At 41.1% G+C, this 21,636-nt stretch overlaps 1 protein-coding gene across 1 annotated transcript in view; it reads right to left on the bottom strand.

The window, feature by feature from the left end:
• Positions 1-1,899: 1,899 nt before the first annotated feature.
• Positions 1,900-21,636, bottom strand: part of FHDC1 (FH2 domain containing 1) — a 36,514-nt gene continuing 16,777 nt past the window's right edge. Inside the window, exons 5-12 of the mRNA XM_040065811.2 lie at positions 17,929-18,014; positions 17,747-17,847; positions 15,002-15,072; positions 14,777-14,884; positions 13,801-13,871; positions 11,346-11,463; positions 9,002-9,166; positions 1,900-5,861 (exon numbers count right to left, since the gene is read on the bottom strand). Of these exons, the coding sequence (XP_039921745.1) occupies positions 3,825-5,861; positions 9,002-9,166; positions 11,346-11,463; positions 13,801-13,871; positions 14,777-14,884; positions 15,002-15,072; positions 17,747-17,847; positions 17,929-18,014 (2,757 nt within the window). The 3' untranslated portion in view covers positions 1,900-3,824. The remainder of the gene's footprint in view (positions 5,862-9,001; positions 9,167-11,345; positions 11,464-13,800; positions 13,872-14,776; positions 14,885-15,001; positions 15,073-17,746; positions 17,848-17,928; positions 18,015-21,636) is intronic.

Genomic DNA, 21,636 nt, shown 5'->3' with positions numbered 1-21,636 from the left:
GGAGAACACGAGAGTTTTTAATATCAGCTTACAAGTAATAAAAAAAGTAACGTATTTTTGGCTATTTAGATAGTGACGTGTCTAAAACAAACTCCTTTGTTTCCAGCAGCTGTTAACAATACCTGTAGGGAGCTGTTCCCAAGGCAGTTATCTCTGGCACTGGCGGCAGGAGGATGTAAACAGCATGTATCAAGTTAATGGAAAACATTGTGCAGCCAAATCTGAAAGGAGCAGTGTTTAGCTGGGCCTCTCTCACAGGGATTACGTTCTCACACGCAGCAGCGGGCAGGCCCTGCCGGGGCCGAGCAGCCGGGGCTTTGGGCAGTGCTGGCGGAGCAGCGCAGCTGAGCCGGAGGCACCGAGCCCGGGAGGATGTGCGGTGACAGCCCCGGGGGTGGGAGCTCGGGGTCAGTGCCCAGGGAACACCTCCAGCACGGAGCTGGCTCGGGTAGGGCGAGGCAGGAGCCAGCGTGTGGCTGTCTGCATCCGTCCACACAGATGCACCCCAAGATATGGAAGATACTGATGGGCTATTTTGAATTACATAGTCCAGGCTTGTACACTGTGGGAGGTGTGATGGGAACCCTTTCTGTCTTTCTTGATAATTTAATGAGCTGTTGTAATGAGGGATCCACCGAGCCCCTCATTTGTATGCAGTTCCCACATGAGATGTGAATATTAAATTCCTCCAAGTATGAATCAGCACCTCTTACTCCCACAGCTTGCCTCTATCTCCCAATCTTCACCAGCTCCACAGCTTCAAATTGCCCTCATGGTCCCGTGGGCTCCCCCACTTCACTGCCACCTCAGCAGCGACCAGAGATTGATGCACCCTGGTCAGAGTCAGAAGCATCAGCCACTCAGTAGAACTAAGCAGGAGACAAAGTTCTTTTCTGAAAGCCAACTGCAACCAGGCGAGCGCCGTGCCCTGCTAGCCTTCGGGAAAATTGTAAGACATGGGAAATTTAACCTACAGGGCATCGCTGTCTCTGACACCTGGTAGTTTAAATAATGAATTGGTAATTATAATCCCTTTTGACACAAAAACGAAGTTTAAAAAAGCAAACTTTTGCGACACACCTTTTGATGGTGAAGGGCTTTCCCACGTAGATTCCACTAGCAGCCGTCACTCAGCGCTGGCAGACAGCAGGTGCTTGACACTCCAAACAGGGAGAGACACTCACCAAACTAGAAAAGTCAGGGGCTAAACAAGTTTGCAAAAAGCAGCAATTCCAGTCCAGAAATCATTTCCATAGCAGAGAGGAGGAAGTGTTCCCTGAGGACAAGGAGGCTGGCTGGATTTCACTTTTTTCCTGCTGAATAGATGTTCTTTTGTATGCAATAAAGAAGGAAAAATAATGGGAAATGGGACAAAACTGAAAAATTCACAATTGCAGTGCAAAAGTCACCACCTGCTCCTGCAAAACAGGCTGTTCTGTATTTCCACAGTCCTGGGAGTTGTAGACCAGAATTTCTCAATAAAGGGTGCTAAGCTCAAAGGCATGAAGATAGCGACAGATCCAGACTTGTTAGTGCCATGAACATTTGTCTTGGCCACAACACACAGTGTGTACACAAAGTGCTGCATCTACCATCTAATACCTTCCATGTTATACCCAAACCTGTGCAGAAAGTCCCAACCCAGAAATGTTTAGAAACTGAAGTTCAACTGCATGTCTCAATATAAACACAAACCCAGGACTTCAAACACCACAATTTCTGCTGTAGAGTCCTTCCCACAGTCACCTACCCAGACTCAGTTGCTTGAGATCTCCAGGACCAAAGCCAAGAGTGTAACAGGAAGCAGAAAGTACAAACCTCATACCCAGTAAATGGGAACTTTATTAAACTACCGAGTTACTCCGAAATGTATAAATGTTCCATTAAATACAGTCAGTTTTCTTTTATGCATATTCATAGAAATTTATTTACATGTTCCAAACACATTTAAATTATTTTTCAAGCTTGCTACCAATAAAAATTCATTGGTTTCTTTAAAAAAAAAGGAAAAAAGTCAATCATCTGCTCTTGCAGATGTGCATACGTCTACACAGATACAAGTAAGAAGGGAGATGCTTTTGTATCTAACCCACAGTGGAGGCAGTATCCAAAAAGCTTATCCAAAAAGCAAAGTATCTGCCCTTGCAGAAAAGCGGGCTCTATAAATTCTCCCTGTGGGACAGATTCGAACAAGAGGCCCTGTGCAACACTCTATGGTGTTTGAGTATGATGTCTGCATCAAGACTGGCTGGTATGTGGGAGGAGCTAAAGGCCCCTTGCCAGATTCAAACCTCAAAGTTAGCTGTCCCTGATACCTGCCCGTGAGAAGCATGTGAGCTCATTCCCACTGAATTACGCTCTCCCAGCACAGAGCGATAGAGCAGACAAACAGATCTAGCACTAGTATGTCAATACCACTTGTCCAAAGAGATTTCCCTTTTGTTTTTTATTTTGTTCCTAAATGAGGCTTCATTCATAAGTGAATAAAAGGCAATTCTTTAAATAAAATACCTAGGAGAACAGCACTTCCCCCACCTAAATACAGTTCTCATGGGAGGATGCACAGCATGCTGAATGAGTTTTCCCTCATTCTCTGTATCTTAGTCTGATAGAAGTTAAAATTTGTATCTGCAGGAAAAAAGGGGTGGTTTTACTTTGCAAAAAGCTTATCAAATGCTAGTTTAATTCCTTTAGAGTCTTTAAACATTAAAAACCACATTTGAAGCAACCAAAGAACTCTACAAAAACATTGTCATGCGTAAGCTCTGCGTTTCATGCTAAATATTCTTGTTAACAAGGAGAAGGAGTAGAGGAAGAGGAGGAGGCAGGGAAGCTAATGGCTCAACCAGAGCCATTGCAACATTCAAGTAGTTTGGTAGTGTACAAACCAGTGGAAACATGGAATGGTAAGAAAGTGCTCAGCACTACATCGCAGCCTTCAAGAGCTGAACTGCAAACATCCTGATATGTATCATAAATATATGGCACTTCTGTATGACCAAAAGCTGGCAAGTTTGCTTGTGATCAAAACAAGTCAGGAGCAGTCGTCATCCCAATGGCCCTTCCAACAGGAACAGCCTCCAGCTGTGCTATCCAATGCAGCACCAGCCATATCCACTTGTGCATGCAAGACAATGCTGCCACATTCCTGGAGAACAAGCCTCCTGCCCAGCAGAAAGCCTTCCCCAGACACAGATACACATTCATAAAACATGCTATAAATTCTTCAGGGAGGTTAAAGACAGCCACAAACAGCAAATGTCTTCTTTTACAATTTTTTGGCCAGCAGTTCCCAGTCTGTCCAATTGCCAGCAATGGACTTTGCAACAGGCAAAAAGAGCTCCCTAATCCAAGGAACTGAAAGCAATGGAAAGCAGAATCACCTAAGTTCATTTCAGTACTGTTCCACAGGATTCATTTTGACATCAAATAAGAAACCAACAAGCACAAAGGCTTGAGTCCTAGGAAGAATCTTATGTACACAAAAAAAAAACTGGCCTTAATCCATGTTTTCTGACACAAAGTGTTTCATCTCATAGGTATAACTTCTTAAAACTTTTTGGCTTTTGCTAACTTTTTTAACACAAATACGAAGATTTGCTGTTCTGCTCACATTCCATCACAGTAGCTTTAAATACATTCAAATTCATAAAAAAGGATTTAGACCAGAACACAGCTACTTGCCCTTTTCCAACAGTGTGCCGTACTTCAATAAGCACATGATGCCATGTATCGGCAAGGTTACTGTTTTAAGGAATTTCACTACACAGACATCCAGTGCTTGGACAAGTGTTCACATTCCAAGGTTTAAAAACCCCTCTCCCTTATTTCAATAATGGCTTCAGTATTTTACCAATTGTCGTTCGGTTTGCATCCTTCAGTTTAAGAGATGCCTTTTCCACTGTTCCCTGTTCCTTTGGTGCAGGTTCTGCGTTCGTGCTGACAGCTTCTCCCTGCAGGATGCTTCTTCCAACCACTCTGGCACTACTCGCTCTCTTTAAGGTACTCACGCTGCTCTCCTTTGGGTTTGGATCATCAGAGGTCGCTGCTGGCTTCACTTTAGGCAGCCTCTGGGACACAGACCTTGTGATGGGCGGAGGTCTGGATGAGCTGGATAGATCCACTTTTGCACGCTTTGAAGAAGAGGCCACTGTATTCCTTGCAAAGTTTGGGATAGCAGGCGGTGCTTTGGGAATATTGACTGTGGCAACCTTGGTGTCATCTGCAGGGGTCTGGGGTTTTGCACTGGAGCGACACATCTTTGTTTCATCTGTCTTTGATTTGACATTACTCCTAATGGGTTTAGAGCTTGGCTTCCTGAGAGCGACTCTGTCCCTCTCGAAATGAGCACTGCTTGAGGTGACAGTGCCCCTTCGTAGCTTTGGCTCTTCTACTGACATGCTGTGCCTGTAGGGACTTCTTGGCAGCGTGTCTGTTGTGCCTCGGACAGAGCTGCGATGAGACAGCCGACTTTCCACCGTACTGCTTTCACGAAGGGCTGGCTTGGCTTCTGGCTTTTTCACGCTGCTGGGTGCCCTGTTTGACCGAGAAATAGGCACCACTTTCCTCATACTTTCGTTCTCAGAGGCATTCAAAGTTCTGACAGGTCTGGAAGGAGCTGTGTGGCTAGGGCGACTGCCACTGGACTTTGTGGAGCTTGGAGATCGATCTTTTAGAGAGTTTGTCTTTGGTCCTACTAGATCTTTATTTTTTATGGGTTTTTCTTTAGGAAGAATGTGCTTGCTATCGACATCATCCTTATCATTGGCAGAAGTGTGAAGAGACAGGTCCTTTTCAGAGGTGGAATTCAGATTTGAGAAGAAAGATCTAGCCGTGTTCTGAGCATCATTGCCAGGAGAGCATGCTCTGCCAGCCTCACTTCTTATTTCATTGCCTGATGATTTAAAATCATTTCCCTCTTCAGAGTCCAATGTCAAAGAACAATCAGTCGTGGTATCTGACATGTAGCACACTGGCCCATCTTCCCTACTTGCTGAAAAGCTTGTATCCATAGACATAGGACTGCTGCTGTTGGGCTCTAAAGCTCCACTCTTGCAACTCACTGCCTTGGCTTGATGGTCGTGGGCATCTCTGGAACTTCTGCAAACTGGAGGCAGCTCATCATCGGCAGTGCTCAGGGAATGAAAGCTTAGGTCATCTAGAGTCTCCAGGTCTGTCCCACCAGCATCCTCTAAATATATTAAAGGTGCATCTTCTGCAGGCTTTGCTCCTTGAATAGGTAACCCTTTACAAGGATCATGCTCCTCAGCTGCAAGGGCCAGAGCATTTATATCTGTGGACTCCTCGCAGGACGTGTTGGAAGTGTGCAAGTTGTAGTTGGTGCTCCTCTGTGCATAATGGGCACCAGGAGAGGCTGACCCACCAAGGTGACTGGGCTGAGCTGGAGATGCCTGCACGGGGCCACCACTTTTCACGTCCATTTCAGACTGCTGGTGTAAGTGCAAGGTATTTAAATTGAGATCTCTTGTTTCTTTGGATTCCGTCCAGGCTACATTTGGTCTTGCTTGTCGGGTGTTTGCACGGGGAAGGCTGTTAAACTTGTTTGGATCCTCATCTTTTGAGATTTCCAGGAAACTCTGCAACTCCCTGTCTGCAGTTATCCCCAGAGAAAGTCGAGAGCGTCTGGAATTTGTGTTTCTGTACAAAGGGCTTTGAGGCCTCTGCTGCAAGAAAGGAAGAAATTCTCCAAGTCCATTTTTAGCCAACATCTCTACATCATTTTCACTGCTGCTCCGCCCAAAGCTCCCAAGCTCTCCAGCTGCCCAGGATCGACGCTTCTCCTCCAGCTCCTTTCGCCTTTGCAGACTGTGAAGTTCCTGGATCTCTCGTTCCCTATTTTCCTGAAGGAGGAAAATCACAAATACATGTCTCAGAGGACAGTGTCCTATGCACAAGAACAAGACACTCCTAAGAACAAGACACACTCCTTCCTCTCGCCCTTTATTTCTTCCCATCGAAGTTAGCTCTTACTGCTGTCACCCACTCCCAACCTCCAATACATACACACGCATTAAATCACTGCAGCAACCACAGCCTGCCACCATTAACCCTATGGAGAGCCGCTCCCTGCATAACTAATGGAATGACACATCCTTCTGGTCAGCGAACACTAAAAAATGCACCAGACCTTGCAAAGACCAACAAATTGACCCATCAAACCCAAGCAGATGTCACATCTTGGAATTACAGAGTATGAGTTGGAAGAGACCCACAGGGTCCTGAATTCAACTCCTTTCCCTGGACAGGACCATCCCCAAGAGTCACACCATGTGCCTGAGAGCATTTTCTAAACACTTCCTGAAGTCTGTCAGGCTTGGTGCTAAGACCTCTTCCCTGGGGAGCCTGTTCCAGTGTCCAATCACTCCTTGGTCAAGCCAAAGAATTCCAGATGTAAGATGGAGAGCATCAAGTCCTCACTAAGGTTAAAGGTGGCAGTCTTATCAGGTTAGTAAACCTCTACCTAATCTTTACATTCATATTTTAAGACTCACTTGTCTAACCACCAAACAGCCAAGGTGGTTTTTCCAACCCACCTTACTACAACTGCAATTGTTCCTCAGCAAGTCCAATTTCTACACAGTGATACTTTCCTCTAACATTACAGACTGAAAATTTTGTGATAAGTCATGGCTTAATTGCATATGAAAGCAAATAGAAAAGTTAACACAATGCCTCATGATACTTAGACATCAACTGACACTACTCAAGGACCATCAATCAATCAATGTCTCACTCAGTAGTACAGAGATTGTCCAGGGTCAGATGGAGATTTTGGCACCTAAGCTGAGGGATTTTGGTTCAGGAAGCCATAGTTTGAATTTGAAAGACAGCACAGTAAACACCTTTTTACTAAAATAATTAGCAGTGATTTACTGTGAATATCAGCATTTTAACTGTTACCTCTAGGCTTCAGATTTAATCTAACTGCACCTTTGGTTGAACTTTCTGAGTTACTTTCTGAAATTAAGAACTTGGCTTCCTGCAGCCATTACAGGTGTAGCAAAAGAAAGAAGGAAGAGGCTAGTCTTGACAGAGGATTCAAAAATTACATGATTTTCCAGCATGTTGTTAAATCTTGTCTAATCAATGACACACTGTTTAAAAAAAAAAAATTTAAAAAAAAAAATAAAAATCACACCTTTATTTGTCTAAAGCTCTGTGTAGTTTAATCTTCCCGTTGTTGTGACAACAGAAGAGCTGCACCACTCAAAAAGTCACCTGGAAGCTTTCAGTAAACAAAAGCCTAATGCTTTGCGATGAATGGATTAATCTACACCTCTTAAAGTGGATTTGAGACTACACTGGGCTCTGAAAGATAAGGATGCATTAGAGACCTAAGAAACCTGAACATCTAAGACAGGAAAAAGAAAAAACTTGCATTTCAGGAAAAATGTTTGGCAGGAAGCTTTCTTTCATAGGTATGGAATTACAGAATGAATTCTTGTCAAATGCTAAAGCTCAACTTTAAATCTACCATTGTGTAGAGAAATGGTTAAAAATAGTTGCAGATATTAATACCATTAGAAAAAGAATATTTTAACCTCACCCAGAAGGAGTTTTAGGAGATTTTACTCAGATGAAAATCTATTTTAAGCACATAGTTAGACATGTCAAAAAACTGCAAAAAATGTTTAAGCATCTGAAATATGTGCACATGGCCATTGTGGTACAAGCCATTTTTTTTAGACTGTTGGAAGTGCTGTGTACACATCACATTCTTTTGTCAGAACTGCCGTTTTTATTCTAAATTGCTCTGCTAATATTGTAGGAACAACAGTCAATCCACAGTTAGCAAGCAACTCTTCTCAAAATTTGCAAGCAAGAGTCTAATTAGTCATTTTTTAGACTGCAGCTGCTTACTGCAGAGAGAGGACCTCAAAAGTCATAGCTATCCAACAACCACTTGTAATATATGATTGTGAATGAAATTCTCAATCCCCAATATTTGAAAATGTATGGATGGAGTCACCTCTTGCTAAACTGACTGCAATAGCGATCACCATTTGGTTTTATAGATTTGTGCAATGTTCACCCTCATGTAACTACGTGTTGTCTTGGGTGGTAAAGGTTAGGTAAACTAATGGTACAACAGGCACATTAGCTGAACATCCTGTCAGCTTGTTCTGAATCGAGACTGTTCTCTTCTTTCTGAACTAAAGCTTTTATCCAAAGTATTGCCAAACGCAGACTGCAAAACGGCACTGATCCAACTAATTCATGCTATTTATAAAGATGTAAGAAGTATCTGTAACAATAGGCAGACTTTGCTGAACCAAAACTGTAACCAATGCCAATACTGCTCCTCCATCTTAGAATATTTCCTGAATTATTTAGGACCAGTTAAGGGTACTTGGTGAATCAACGCTCACACTGGGGATAAGGTACCTTGCTGCCATAAGCCTCTTTCACTTAAGTTTTCACCCACAAAAATCCTTTGAAAGGACAAAAAAGAATACACAGCCCTTACATTACTTGGTAAAGTGCCTCTAGCCATGTAAAGGAAGGCAGTGGAGCGCCCAAGCTAGTGCGGATTCCGGCAGGTACATCCAAGGAATGGCCTGTGCCACACCTCAAGGCCTTTCCAATGATCCAACACTACCAGGCCAAGGCCTGAACAGTGAGCCATAGTCAGGAAGTCTGTGCAATCTGTCTCACAGCTCAGCTCAGCAGCCACCAGCCTCCTCACTGAAAGAGAAGGGGGGTGCCCACTTACAAGCAGGCCAATGAACAACCCTGATGTATCATCCCAGTGGTCTCGCCTGCCTGAAACAGAAGATGCAGAGCAGCAGAGCTGCCCATGATGGCCATTCCTCACCTGGCTTCTGGCAAGGAATGCTTACAGGAGTGCAGTTTCCTGTCGCCATTTGAGCAAAGAGATCAAATACAAGATACAAAATGCCCCTTAAGCAGAAAAAACAACTTAATTCATGCAAGCCAATATCCACTTCAAAAGTGTGAGAACCTCATTCAGCACTCTTACCTTAACAGCCGTGTTGAATCTCATGCAGAAGTCCCTAAATATCTGGAAGCACTCATCCAACTTCATAGTTTCTTTGTCTTCACAGAAAAAGTCAATGAGAGCATTTCCCTCCTTCTGCAATTCTCGTTTCTGGTGTTCAAGCTCCTTTAGATGCCTTACAGCAAACTGTAGCAAAAACCATACACACATGAACCAGACAGAAAAATTAAAGTCACAACGGGTCATGTATATATTAGGAACTTATGAAATTCATGTTGCAACCTAGAAGTTGTTACAGAGCCCAGGAAATTAACACATTGAAGGAGAACTCGTACTAAAGAAAAGGAAACATGCCATTTCAGCAAACTGAGTAAAGGTCAGGAAAAATGGATCAATCAAAACCACAAAAAAGCTTAAAAGCCCTCGAACAAACTTACTGCTTTAATTTTTAGATGAGTAAAATCAAAGACTGAACTAGAACACTGACAGACCTCCCGGGAGCCCCTTCAAAGCTCCTCACTCCTTATTTTTCCATTTCCCCCTCAACCAAACATCATGGATTAATTCCTCCTCCCTACTTTTCCAGAAACACATGTGAACTGATTCATGGATATACATCACAAAGTCAATTCCTTCCTACGGTGACCCTAGACCACAATAAAAAAGGTTCTCATGCTTGAAAGGTAAGGAACCACTGAAAATACATCCAGAAAGTGTTTGCATAAAGTAGCACTTTGAATCGTAAGTACAAAGCAATACAGACAGGACAGGAGTAGTTTGGTGGAAGAAGATTCAGGAGGAAGAGAATAAGGCTGTGATTAGACTTTGAGCAGCAGAACTGCTTAAAACACTTTGATCAGGTACCCATCTCCTCTAGCTGCATCACCAGCTATCCACTTCTACTCTTCCACAATCCCACATCTGACACCACCTGTAGCTCAAAGTAACCCGAGAAGAAAAGCTAATTTTTCAGACAAATCTCTTCTCTAACTCATAGTCACCTAAATATTTTTCATAATGTAGCATTGGGGTGGAAAAATCCACCTGGAGGTCCTGGTGGCCACTTAATCCAAACCTGCTTTCAGGAATTACTTGGAAAATTATACCACTAGGACAGGAACAAATGTGACTTGCTAGTCTTAAGAAAAAAAAAAAAAGGGGGGGAAAAAAAAAAAAAGCCCACAGTAAAACCTGGACTGAAGATAAACTGGACAACTGATAAAAGCATACATCAAAAGATAGTTCCTCCCACATATTTCAGGAATTTATTCACAAGGATGAAATAATCAAAGCTGACTTTTAGGTCAGCGTGGTTATCACTTGTAATTTAGAAACAAAATCCGGAAGTGTTTATGTAAGGTATGCATTTGTAAAAAATTTTTTTCCCAACATTTCTTTTGGAATGTGGCCTAAACAAGGTTGCAGTGTTACATAAAGCCACCTATTAGATTTTTAAAAATCCCAAACATGTTAAAACATAACATTAAAGAGTCTGGGTGCAATGGATAAAAGCCAACAATTCAGAGTGAATGAGGACAGGTATTTCAATCATAACCTGCCCCTTTCTTCATCAGTTTTTCATCTCCTGAAAAACTACAGGGACTATTAACTACATTTGCAAGTTGAAAATAAGGGCGGGTTAAGTTCCAGATTAACACCTGCCTTCTTACTTTTAATAATTACCTGTAGTGTGAAACAGAAAAAATAATATAATTGAAGTATAATATGTATTTCTCCAGGCATCACCACATACTCAGAAAATATCAAGAATTCTGCTTCCAAGGTAAGAACTATACACATCCAGGCCTGTAAAGTCACTGCAGTACTTAATAAAATAAAAAAAAGAAGAACCCACACAGATACAATGGTATGGCTCTGAATAAGAGACTCTGTGTTGAGGGCAAATTAGTAAAGAGTCCCTTAATCTTCCAGCTTCGAACAATACCTCTTCAGTCACCCAGCAATCAAGATTCACAGCACACCCTCAGCTAAAACTGATGTGCTCCAGAATAATGTAACATGCAGACTTATTTTGGGCAGCTGCAAAGTACAAAACCAGAGACCACTCGAAATTGTCTTATATTTTAACTACTGATCTTCATCAGTAGTTTCGCACGCACTAAACACGCTTGCCTAACAAGCCTTGGGCAATGTACACTCAATATCCCTCCCTGTAAAAACACAGCCCTCCCAACACGCTTACATGACAAACAGCATGAGGCTGGAGCACCTTTGTACAACTGACAGGCCGGGCACATTCAAACAGTGCTGCTGTTTATTAACAGGTCCACATAAATTACGTTCAGCTGAAGAATGCTGCTGTAGTCAGGCGACAGTAACACATTAGCCCAGATATCCTACAAACCTGGAGAAAGTTTTCCATCTGGTGAAAGAGTTTTGGGTCTCGTCGGACGCTGTCTTTAACAGATCTTGTCTTGACAGACAGTGAGTGGAGCTCTGCTTCTACACTATCAATGGATAACCTAAAAATAGCATATACAGAGAACGTTTATCAAAGGAGAAGGAGTGGCCCACAGGTTAGCCACAACGTGCTGCAAAAGTGGATGCTTTACATGAGGTGCAAACGGGCTATCAAACAAGACCTGCCTGTTCAGGAAATCTTTCCAGAGTAGACACTGAAAATTAGGAGAGAGATAAGCACATTTCTTCTTATTTGCAACCTGAAAAGATTCCCATGGGGTGTGGTTTCATGATTAACTCCAGCCAGTCCTACCCACCCAACCTTAGAAAGGTTAATGCTGCCCTGCCTCTGTCCAGGTGTTCTTTTTCTGTCCTGTCCTAGCACTAACTCTTGAGATGGCCAGCCATATCGTGACCTGAAAATTAACCTAGGAAAAGGAAAAAGCCAGTTTATTGCAGATTGATCCTCTGCTTGGTCCAACTGACAACATGACTGAGTGCAGGGGCTACAAAAAGGGGGCCACAAGAGACCATCAGCCAGGACTACTGATTTTGGCAGTGGCACCTGGCATCATTAAATTGCATGTTAAACTCTTCTAAGCAGTCACAACAACGCAGCCCACACAGTCTCAACATTTCGTCCTTCTGCTAAATACCAGCAGTGAAGCTGCTGCTGCGAAAAGGGAACTCAGAAACTGAAAATCACAGGAAAGACCTCTGATCTGGTGTAATCTAAGTGTTCTCCTGGGAGACCCATGTTCCATACAGCAGTTTCCCAGTCACTTCGAGGGTAAATGCTTCTAAACCTTCGGCATTTCCCTCACAAGAGAACTAAGCTTTGCCTAGGAATTGAAGCACTACAGTTTGCCAGATGATAAGAACTAACAACTGTACACATGCTGCTCCTAAGGTTGTTTCACCAGCACCACGACTTTCAAACACCAAAGCTGAAGAACTTGTGGCAGCCTGATTGAAATGCATATGGCAGCAGACAGTGACACATGCGTAAGGTTGTCAGTACGCACACAAATGAATATATTGTCTGCTGGTTTTTCTCTGCCTACTTCATCTGTAACGTTTAGTTCCCTGTTTTGGGAAAACATGGTGGTTTTGCAGCTAAGAAAAGCAGTAGAAGATACAGGCTACATTTTTCTGCCTTTGAAGTAGGAACAGGATGGCCTACAAGTAAAGAAGGTAAGACAACAAAAAATAAAGAACATAATGGTAGTTGTTTTAACGTGCTCTAATTGGGTGGATTTATGAGCAACTTGTACATGACAGGTCTAAGGACCTTCCTCATGCCCAATGGTGAGGTACATATTTAATTTCGTTTCATTTTCATGTACAGAGTACACTCCCTGAATAGACTTCAGCATGAGTTACAACAGAAGATTTTCAGCACTAACAAACGTGATCAAAGAACAAAGTGGTTAGAAAATAAATATCATCAAATTTGTGATTCTGCCTGTTCCTCCCCTGTTTGCCAGGGGGCTTGGATGCTGAGGAAAGCTACATTCCCCAGCAGGCCACATGGCAAACTGCCAAAAAGGTGTGTGGGTTGGATGGCAGAGAGCCACACAGGTGGTCCCTCAAAAATTTTCCGATTAACTCCATGGCCACTCCTTTCCTCAGAAGATTTCAGTCTTTTGCAGACATTACTTAACCCTCCATCAGATCTAAGAAACTGGATCTACTTTGCAACTGGGAAAAGAATGTAAATAGATTGCCCTAAGCTCAAGAGTAAGGAAGTAGCAAAACTGGGAACAAAACTTCAGCACTGCTAGCTTCCAGGTTTCAACTTTGGATCACACTGTCTCTCAAAAGTAAGTACAGTTACTTACTTGAATCAGGTATGAACCAGGTTCGGTTTAAAATTATGAAGCTTAAGACTTTAACCTGAAAAAATGCAGAGCCACAAACCCTTAGGATTTTCCAACCAAGACAGCAAATGAAACCTCAAAAAGCATCTAAGTGAAGCCACAGCCAGCACTTGTCCCTGGTACCATATTTGGAAAAGCATTGCACCCTGCTCAGAGGCTAATGAAAACTGGTTTAAGGAAAAACAGTAACATTCTTTTAGTTCAATCCCTTAAGAGTAATGAACAGGCACATGTATTTGACAGAGACAGAATTACTAAAAATCTACGGAGATCATGTAATAAAAAACCTCATACCTGAAGGCACATTGCAGGCATACTTCTGCTAGTAAATAGGAATGAAGACCTCAAAGCTACAGTAAATATTTGTAAATATCTGTTTTTGTGCCAAGACTTAAATAATAAATAATTATTTATATAATAATAATAATAATAATAATAATAAATAAACCTCATTGCTTCACAAACGAGAAAATTCCAATTCCAGTCTAACCATAAGTTTTCAATTTTCATTTAACTCACCTGGCAGCATCATGAACACTCCTAATTTTTTCTGAAAAGTTGAGAAGAGCAGCATCTTTCTTTTGGGCTTCCTGAAACAAACATAACAAAACCAAAACCCACAATCCATTAGCATTCCACCACCACACAAAATCCCTAAGTCTGGCGGTTCTAAAGCTTCTGGGAGGGCACTTAAAGGTTTCTCTCCAGCACTGTTTTTCTTCCCATTCAATCCTAACACAACTAAGTGGAGAACATCCCTTAAAGAAAGGCAGGGATCAGAACTGGAGATTTCAAACAACAGCTTCCATTTTGCAGAGCAAAATAATCCTGCTTCTGCCAGTGAACACAAGCCAGATGTATTAATAAGGAATGTCAGGGAAAGAATGATTTACTGATGCCATTGTTTGAGCAGATAGGATGCTTCCTGCACAAACATCAATTTATACCCTATTGTTTGCTGGCTGGAAATCTGTTAAGCCAGTTTGTACACAGATAACCAAAGTCACACAGATGCATTTAAATTCTTTCCTTTCTAAAATCAAAACGTTTGAAAGGAAGGAAAAATAGCTTGAAAATGTCTGCAACAGCTTTAAAAAACACATATCAGTTATCAAGGGAGAAAGAAAAGCTATCAAGAAGGCTGCTCAAAAGATCCAGTGGGAAGATGGAGAGAATTTTTATCTAAAATAAGCCACTTCCACAGTGTAAGAATTTGGGACAAGAAGAGAAAATCTACAATGAAGAAGTTTGATGAAGGCAAGTTACTACATGTTATAAAAACTTAAAGCTTTCCATGGGTTTCTGGATAGCATAACCAGGTAGAGGTAATTTTTGGTAAATTTTGTGGCAAGAGAAGAAAGGTGAAGATTAGATCAAAGCTGTGAGAAATTTGGTTTTTTGAGGTACATGGCCCCTTTTATTGTCTACCAATTAATGGTAGACAATAAATACATTCGTAGAAGCTGCTTATATCAGCAAAACAGATTTTCTATACCAGAGCAACGAAATGCAGCAGACTCATCCCAGGTTTGTTTGCTTTCGTGTCTGCCAGCTTGAGCAGTGACGACAGTTTAAATCCAACAGCATTGCCAGCATAACCTCCCTAAAAAGAAACAATTTGCAAAAGAGCAAATGAGAAGCTGAGGCATCACATCAGAGCACTGCAATACTAACAAGGAAGTATGGTCCATCTGCCATCTCCCTTTGGGATGTCGCTTACCGCATTCATAATATTCCCAGCCTGAAGGACCAAGTGCAATATGGAATGCAGTTCCTCACAAGTCATTAACTCTGTAAAGAACAAAAAAATTGCTGTCTAACAATTGTTTGTTTAGAAATATAGTCAGTTACCAAGCTCCTCTTCATCTCGAGCTTTTTCTTTTTTTAATTTGAAAAGAAACTGCAATAAACTGAAGAGGTCATGGGAAAGATAATGGTACTATATAATTCCAATTCACAAGCACAACTGACAAACTTCAAGTCTATGTTCAGCCTTTAATTTAGCAAGTGTAGTATTTCCAAGGCAACCTCCAACAGCTAAGGAAACATTTGGGGCCTAATCCTGCAATGTGTGAAGTGTCTCATGCAAGTAGTTAACTAACCTCACCACCTACTAATTATTCCAGTGTGAGGCAAGTGTTCTGCACCCTGAAGGATCCATTTGCCATCTGCCAGGATTGGGCTTTTGAACAATTACTCTTTTTTTTTAGGAGACTTGGCAATAAGGCCTGAAAAGGTAACAGGCAATGTTTAAATCTTCTTTGCTTATCCCACTCCCACTATGAATCATCATTTTATTTCTGTATGATCAGCAACTCAGAGCAGCATTTGTTTTACTTGTCATATCAAAGATAATTTAGCACAAAGTTATATTCAGTGTGACAAAGAGTCAAATGGAATAAAACTGCCTTTTGAAGTTTTCCCATCACACAAACCTGGTTTGCACATATGTTAATTTCTTTGCAAAATGCACAGTAGGGTTCTATCTGAATTCACACACCTTTTCATTCAGCCACATATTACCAAAAAACAACATACGTGCAAAAAACAACATACGTGCACCAGAGGGACTGCCTTAGAAATAGGATGTGGAAATTCAAAACTGTAGAGTTAATAATAGTGGCACAGCAAACCAAGTGCCTCCAAATTCGCAAGTACCCGTATGGCAAGAAAATCACCATGAACATGTTTCACAGTTCATGGCGTTGATGTGAGGTACTATATGTTACACTAATGAACAAAATAAAAGGTGGAATCCTTTTGATTGCAGTGCAAATACTTCAAAAAACTATTTTGCTTCCAACTCCACATTCTACAATTTACCCTGCATTTGGCTGCTCAACACAATACAGTAATCAATCATTTTGGAAGCCCATAGCTCTTGTACATTTGTATTTCAATACCGGCAGCCTAAAAACATTATTAAATAACCTTTGATCTAACAAGCAATAGGTGAGGAAGCAAGGAGGAAGAAAAAGGAGAGGATAAAGAAGAGAACAGCAAATTTCACAAGGCCAAGAAGAGAAGGCAACTTCTGAAGACTTCACATAGTAAGAGCCTGCTCTGCGTCACTGTGACATACATCCATCTGCAGGCTAGATGAGAATCCACCAGGCTGTTTAGACCATCCTAGCCCTTAGTGATTATCAGCATTAGAAGTGGGGCAAATATTCTCTCAGTTTAATTACAGGAAAGAAACCTGGGAGACAGCAATAGAAAAGGAGACATGATTCCTAAACAACTTCAGGCTATCAACAAACCCCGAAGTGAAAAGACCAAATGGAGAGGAGCACATGACAAAGTGGACTGAACACAGGGAAGGCCCAGTCAGTGATTTGCGTGGCTGGCCTGATGCAGGAATTGGAGACCAAAGTGTCTCCTCTCTGGAGGGAATTAATTCACCAGTTTTTACATATGTCTTGGGTGAAGGACACAAAGGACATTAAGGCCTGGCTGCTTTTATACGTAACATATTCCCTCATGTATGTCTGTTGCTCAAAACACAAAGAACAATTATTTGAAAGAGATCCGAATAAAAGGCCAAACTCAGACCTAAATCCTATGGTACTGCACGCTTTCCTGAGTCAAGGACAAGTTCAATCCCCACTGGTGGGAAAAGGCTCTTTTTCCCTTTGCTTTTACTTGAAAGGACTGTCCTAATCACCAGCACTCAGCTGAATATTTAACTCACTGCACATTTTTATACCACTAGAAGCAGTCTAAGCAGTGATCTAGTAGCCTGTCAAAAATTTCCAACATGAAATAGGAATTTCCTATTGAAGAACAGGACCAAGAGGCACTCAAGATACTGTAAAGGGTCAGCATTAACGTTTAACTGAAATTAGGAAATCAACTATTTTCCTGCAGAGTAGAAGACACTACATTATCTTAACAAACAACCAGCTGCAGCAGTTCAAAACTTGTGAAATGTAACAAACAAAATAGGTATGTGGAGAAAAAGAGATGAAAAACAGAAAACAAAGGAATAGCAACAGTATTTGCCTCAATAAAAATTTTAGCCTATCAATACTGCCACCTGAAAAGGAAATGGCCTTTGGAGAAATTTAGAAAATACAGTAATTTTTTCTATGGGTCTCTGAAAGAATGAGCAGAGAGGTGAAACAACCACATTCCATCAGAAGGAGAGCAGTGCAGGAATGAGCAAACTGTACTCAAAAGATGACATCCTAATTTGGTCATGGACGCCTTTCCTTCTGTCAGTTTAGGACACATTACTTACAGGCTTTGAACATGAATTTGTTTCTAGTGTGTCCAAAGCCTCCAAATTTTTGATTTTGGAAGCAAAGATCCACCAGGCACACCCTGATGGCATTTGTCAGAGGGGAGTTTGCTTCCTTTTAATAGCTAAGGTACCTGAAATTCAAGCTCTGGTCTTCGTAATGCAGACTAATTAACATGCTAACAAAAACAAGAGTATTAGGCATGTCCCAACATATTTAATTACCTTTTGTTGCCTGTCTTATAATTTTCATGTCATCCTGTAGAGAAGCACAGGAGGGTGAGAACTCTCTCTCCAACACCATGGCTTCAATCCTAAGAGCATAGCTGGAGTACACAAACAGTTTTAGAACTGACAGCCAAAAAAGAACACTTATCATCAACATAACAAACCAACTGTCTCCTTACTTTGGCACCTGGATTAGTAAATACATGAAGGAATCAGCTTGAGACAGTTTTGATACATCTCCATCAAAGGCTTTTAATTTCTTTACCTAGAAGAGAGAAAAAAACACTAGCAAAGAATTTTATCAAAGATTAACTTGCCTTGGGAAGGCAACACCTTGAAAAGCAGTAAATTTAAATTAAGGCATTGGAAAGTCCATCCAGTGATTGAATGGCTTCACTGTCCCAAGATCCTGTAATTTGCACACATCCCAACAACAACAAAAAATATAAAAATAGTGTCACTCTTCTCCCAAAAAGCTAGCTACACAGTCCAGCAGCAGAAACCAGGATGCCATCATTCTGACTGGTGATTTTGATTTCTGATCAATGATTGCTTTCATCACTATGTTTAGGATACTGATGATGGTCTGAAAAATGAACCTCAACTCTTCAACAACTGTGATGTACACTTGGGCGTAGTTTAACTGCGTTCAGAATATCCAGCACAGGACTGCCTAGATCTTATTGGCACAATGCAACTAAACTTCAAGTTACAGGGGTTTTTTCAAGATATTTGCTTCAACCACTTCACCTAAAATGCTCTTAAGAGGTAAACTTCATAATCTTGAGTTTGTATTTTTTCATTCATATGAAATATTTTAAAGATAAACGCAATCTTGCTTTTTAAGTAATTTGTTGTCAGTACTCTCAGTATTCTGAGGACACATTAATGCAGAGGAAATACCACTGCATTAATTTTGTCGATCTTCCTTCCCAGCTCCACCAAAATCCATATATTTGCATGATCTGGAAGCCACTGATCCACCCACATACTTACTATTTGTTTATATAGAAGAACTGAAAAATACATGCACATATGTTTAAGCCTAACTGGAATTTCTTCCACATCTTCCAACACAGCAACTGTGTCCAAAAGCAGAGCTCACTCTCAGTCACACTGTTTCTTCATTCCACCACCAAGCTCACAACCAGCAGCAGTTGTATGTTTCCACTGATTTACACACCAGCCCATCATCCTTCCTTTGTGTAACATCACATTTAAAGCCCAATCACAACCACATTTACACAGATGGTCTTCAGTTTTAGAAAGCATATTAAGCTATTGGACAGAGGGACACTACACCAGGGCATCAACAGGTACCTCACTGTTTGATTTAGCAAAATATCCAGAGGCTGGTTTTAAAGAATCAGCCTACAAATTAATCACTTCAGTTATTTTTCTGCTTTGACAGTAAAAAAGCAACTGATCTGTAGCAGAAGACAAATAATATGCTACGCCGAATCAGGATTCTTTAAACAGTTTTTTTCCTGGTTTATCCCTATTTTTTTCTACATCATAAAAAACAGAAATGTTGAGAACACATTAAGAAAGAGAAAGATACAAGTTAAACAGAGAATGGAAAATAATTCCCTTTCAAATTAAAAAACACATCAACAAAAAAATGAACAGGAAAAAAACCCAACAAAAACTTATGACCAAGAAGGAGACCTCTAATCAGACAGCAGCTTTTATTCAGGCTATCTAGCTTCATTTTCTAACACCACCATTCCCCTCGTCCCATTTAACTCCAACAAAAGCTCCTTCTAAAGATAAACAGCATACCCTTTTTTTTTAGGCCTGAGAAAACTCCTAATTTACTGAGTAATTCAAGAAGTCTGCCAACAAAAAACAGGAAAGACCAGACTTGACATTCCTGATAATGCTAAGGTGTTAAATGAGTAAGAAACAAACCCAAAATAAACACTTTTTCTACATCGTTAAGTGGGGAGTGAGAGATAGTATACTATCGCAGTGTTTAAAGGTGTTCTTTAACCTAGCTTCCCAAGTAATAGTGGTCTGCAACCTAAATAACAAAAGCCTGCAAATTCTCCAACCTCATTTTAGCATCTTGCAAATATCAGAGTTTGACTGAAAAGGATATAGGCAGTGAAATATGGGAGAGAGGGAGGAAAGAAAGAAAAGCAGCCCACCAATAAAACCCACGCCACCGCGCCAAAATCAGATCATACAAGCCACAGGTTAATTATAGAAAGATGCAAATTGAAGACTTAAATGCACAAAAAGTGAACGAGATCCTGAGACACTCACAGGAATATTAACTTATTCATGCTACCAGTACTACATTTAAATATACTTTCAAAAGTAAGTAGCAATCAATGTTTTCCATGTGGAATTTTAGTTTTACATGCACTGGATGAAATCCTCTTTCTTCTAGCCTACTAGGAAAAACGCCTGGAGTCATAGGAGTGTGTACTAAACCCCAGAATGAATTCAGAGGAGGAACATTCCTAAACATGCACAACAGAAGACATTGACAAGGCTGTCTTCTGATGGGTAGGATGGGGAATGAATGTCACTATGCAAAAGGCTTTGGGCAATAGTCAACCCAGAAGAAAGTCCATGTAATCAGACTTGAAACAAAGATGTGCTTCACCACCTGACTCCAAGCCTAAATTAACCACCTTAACCCACACTGTCTTCTCCTGAGATATCCCAAACTACCTTTGTAAAGCATCAAGGCAGCTCACCCAAGAAGCCCAAAACCCAGGGATGGCAGAGAACACTGGCCCATTCCACAAACACACAAAACAGGAACACAACAGAGTTATGAGGTCCTTTTTACCCCAGAATTCAGCAAACACAGCCTGGCTCTCCACACAAGTCTTAAGTTTTTCACATAGAAGACTAAATAATCTGTTAGCTTGGCCTTAGAACAGTAAATAGGCTGGGAAATAGCTACAGTAAAGATGGGACAGCAATTATTCTGTGTTCCCTTTTGTATTAAAAAATTCATAATTTAAAAATAATACTCATCGTAACGGGGTGCGGGGGGAAGTTATTTGACTTTATCAACGCTACCAATGAACCAAAAAAACCCAACTTCTGAACCCCACATCTAAAAAATTACTGGAACACATTTTGGATGTCTGTCATTACACATTCCAAGGGAGACTATTCAAATCCCACGGGACTGCCTCTACTCTCTGCTGCCATGTTGTCCAAGTATTCTGGAAGAAAACTGAGATTCTCTGATGGCTCCCAGAAGTGGGGGTCAAATTCAAATACCAACTGTGTCCAGGAGCTGCAAAGAAACCATGGGGATGGACAACAGTGTTCACTATTAATCATGTTAAAAGGAATAGCAGATCGGTTGAGAACAGGAGAGCAAAAAATGTGGCTCATTATAAAATCCTAATGAATAACCCTATCAGTTCTGACCTTGACCTCCTCTCTTGAAGCACAACAGAACTCCTCCACAAGAGCAGGCAGCCACGTACTGAGATATGGCGGTGTAATGTGTATATTCAAGAGAGGATAATTACATTGCATGCTCAGTTCTGTATTACTCAAATTGGGTGCAGAGCTACTAATTTAATTTTTCATTACCTTTGTATATGGAATATGCATTTGCACTGTCCATGCATGCCCATGCACACTAAATCTGATTTTAGATACACAAGGTTCTCACAAATGTAATTTGCTTAATTTTAAGAACAGTTATGAAACATAGAAAGCTTGATCTTCGATTTGATTTGTGAACAACTGCAGTAGAGATGCCCATTGTGAGTAAGCCATTGTACCTGGCAGACACGAAAGCTACAGTATTCAAGTTCTTGATAATTTTTAAGCTACCAGTAGCACTTCTATCAGGATTTTATTTTTCATAGCATAAAACAGGTGCTTTTCAGGATCTTATAGCTATGCAG

This window comes from Hirundo rustica, chromosome 5 (genome assembly GCF_015227805.2).
Source record: "Hirundo rustica isolate bHirRus1 chromosome 5, bHirRus1.pri.v3, whole genome shotgun sequence".
NCBI lineage: Eukaryota > Metazoa > Chordata > Aves > Passeriformes > Hirundinidae > Hirundo > Hirundo rustica.
Note: the sequence above shows the minus strand (reverse complement) of the source record. Positions and strands in the feature narration are given on the sequence as shown.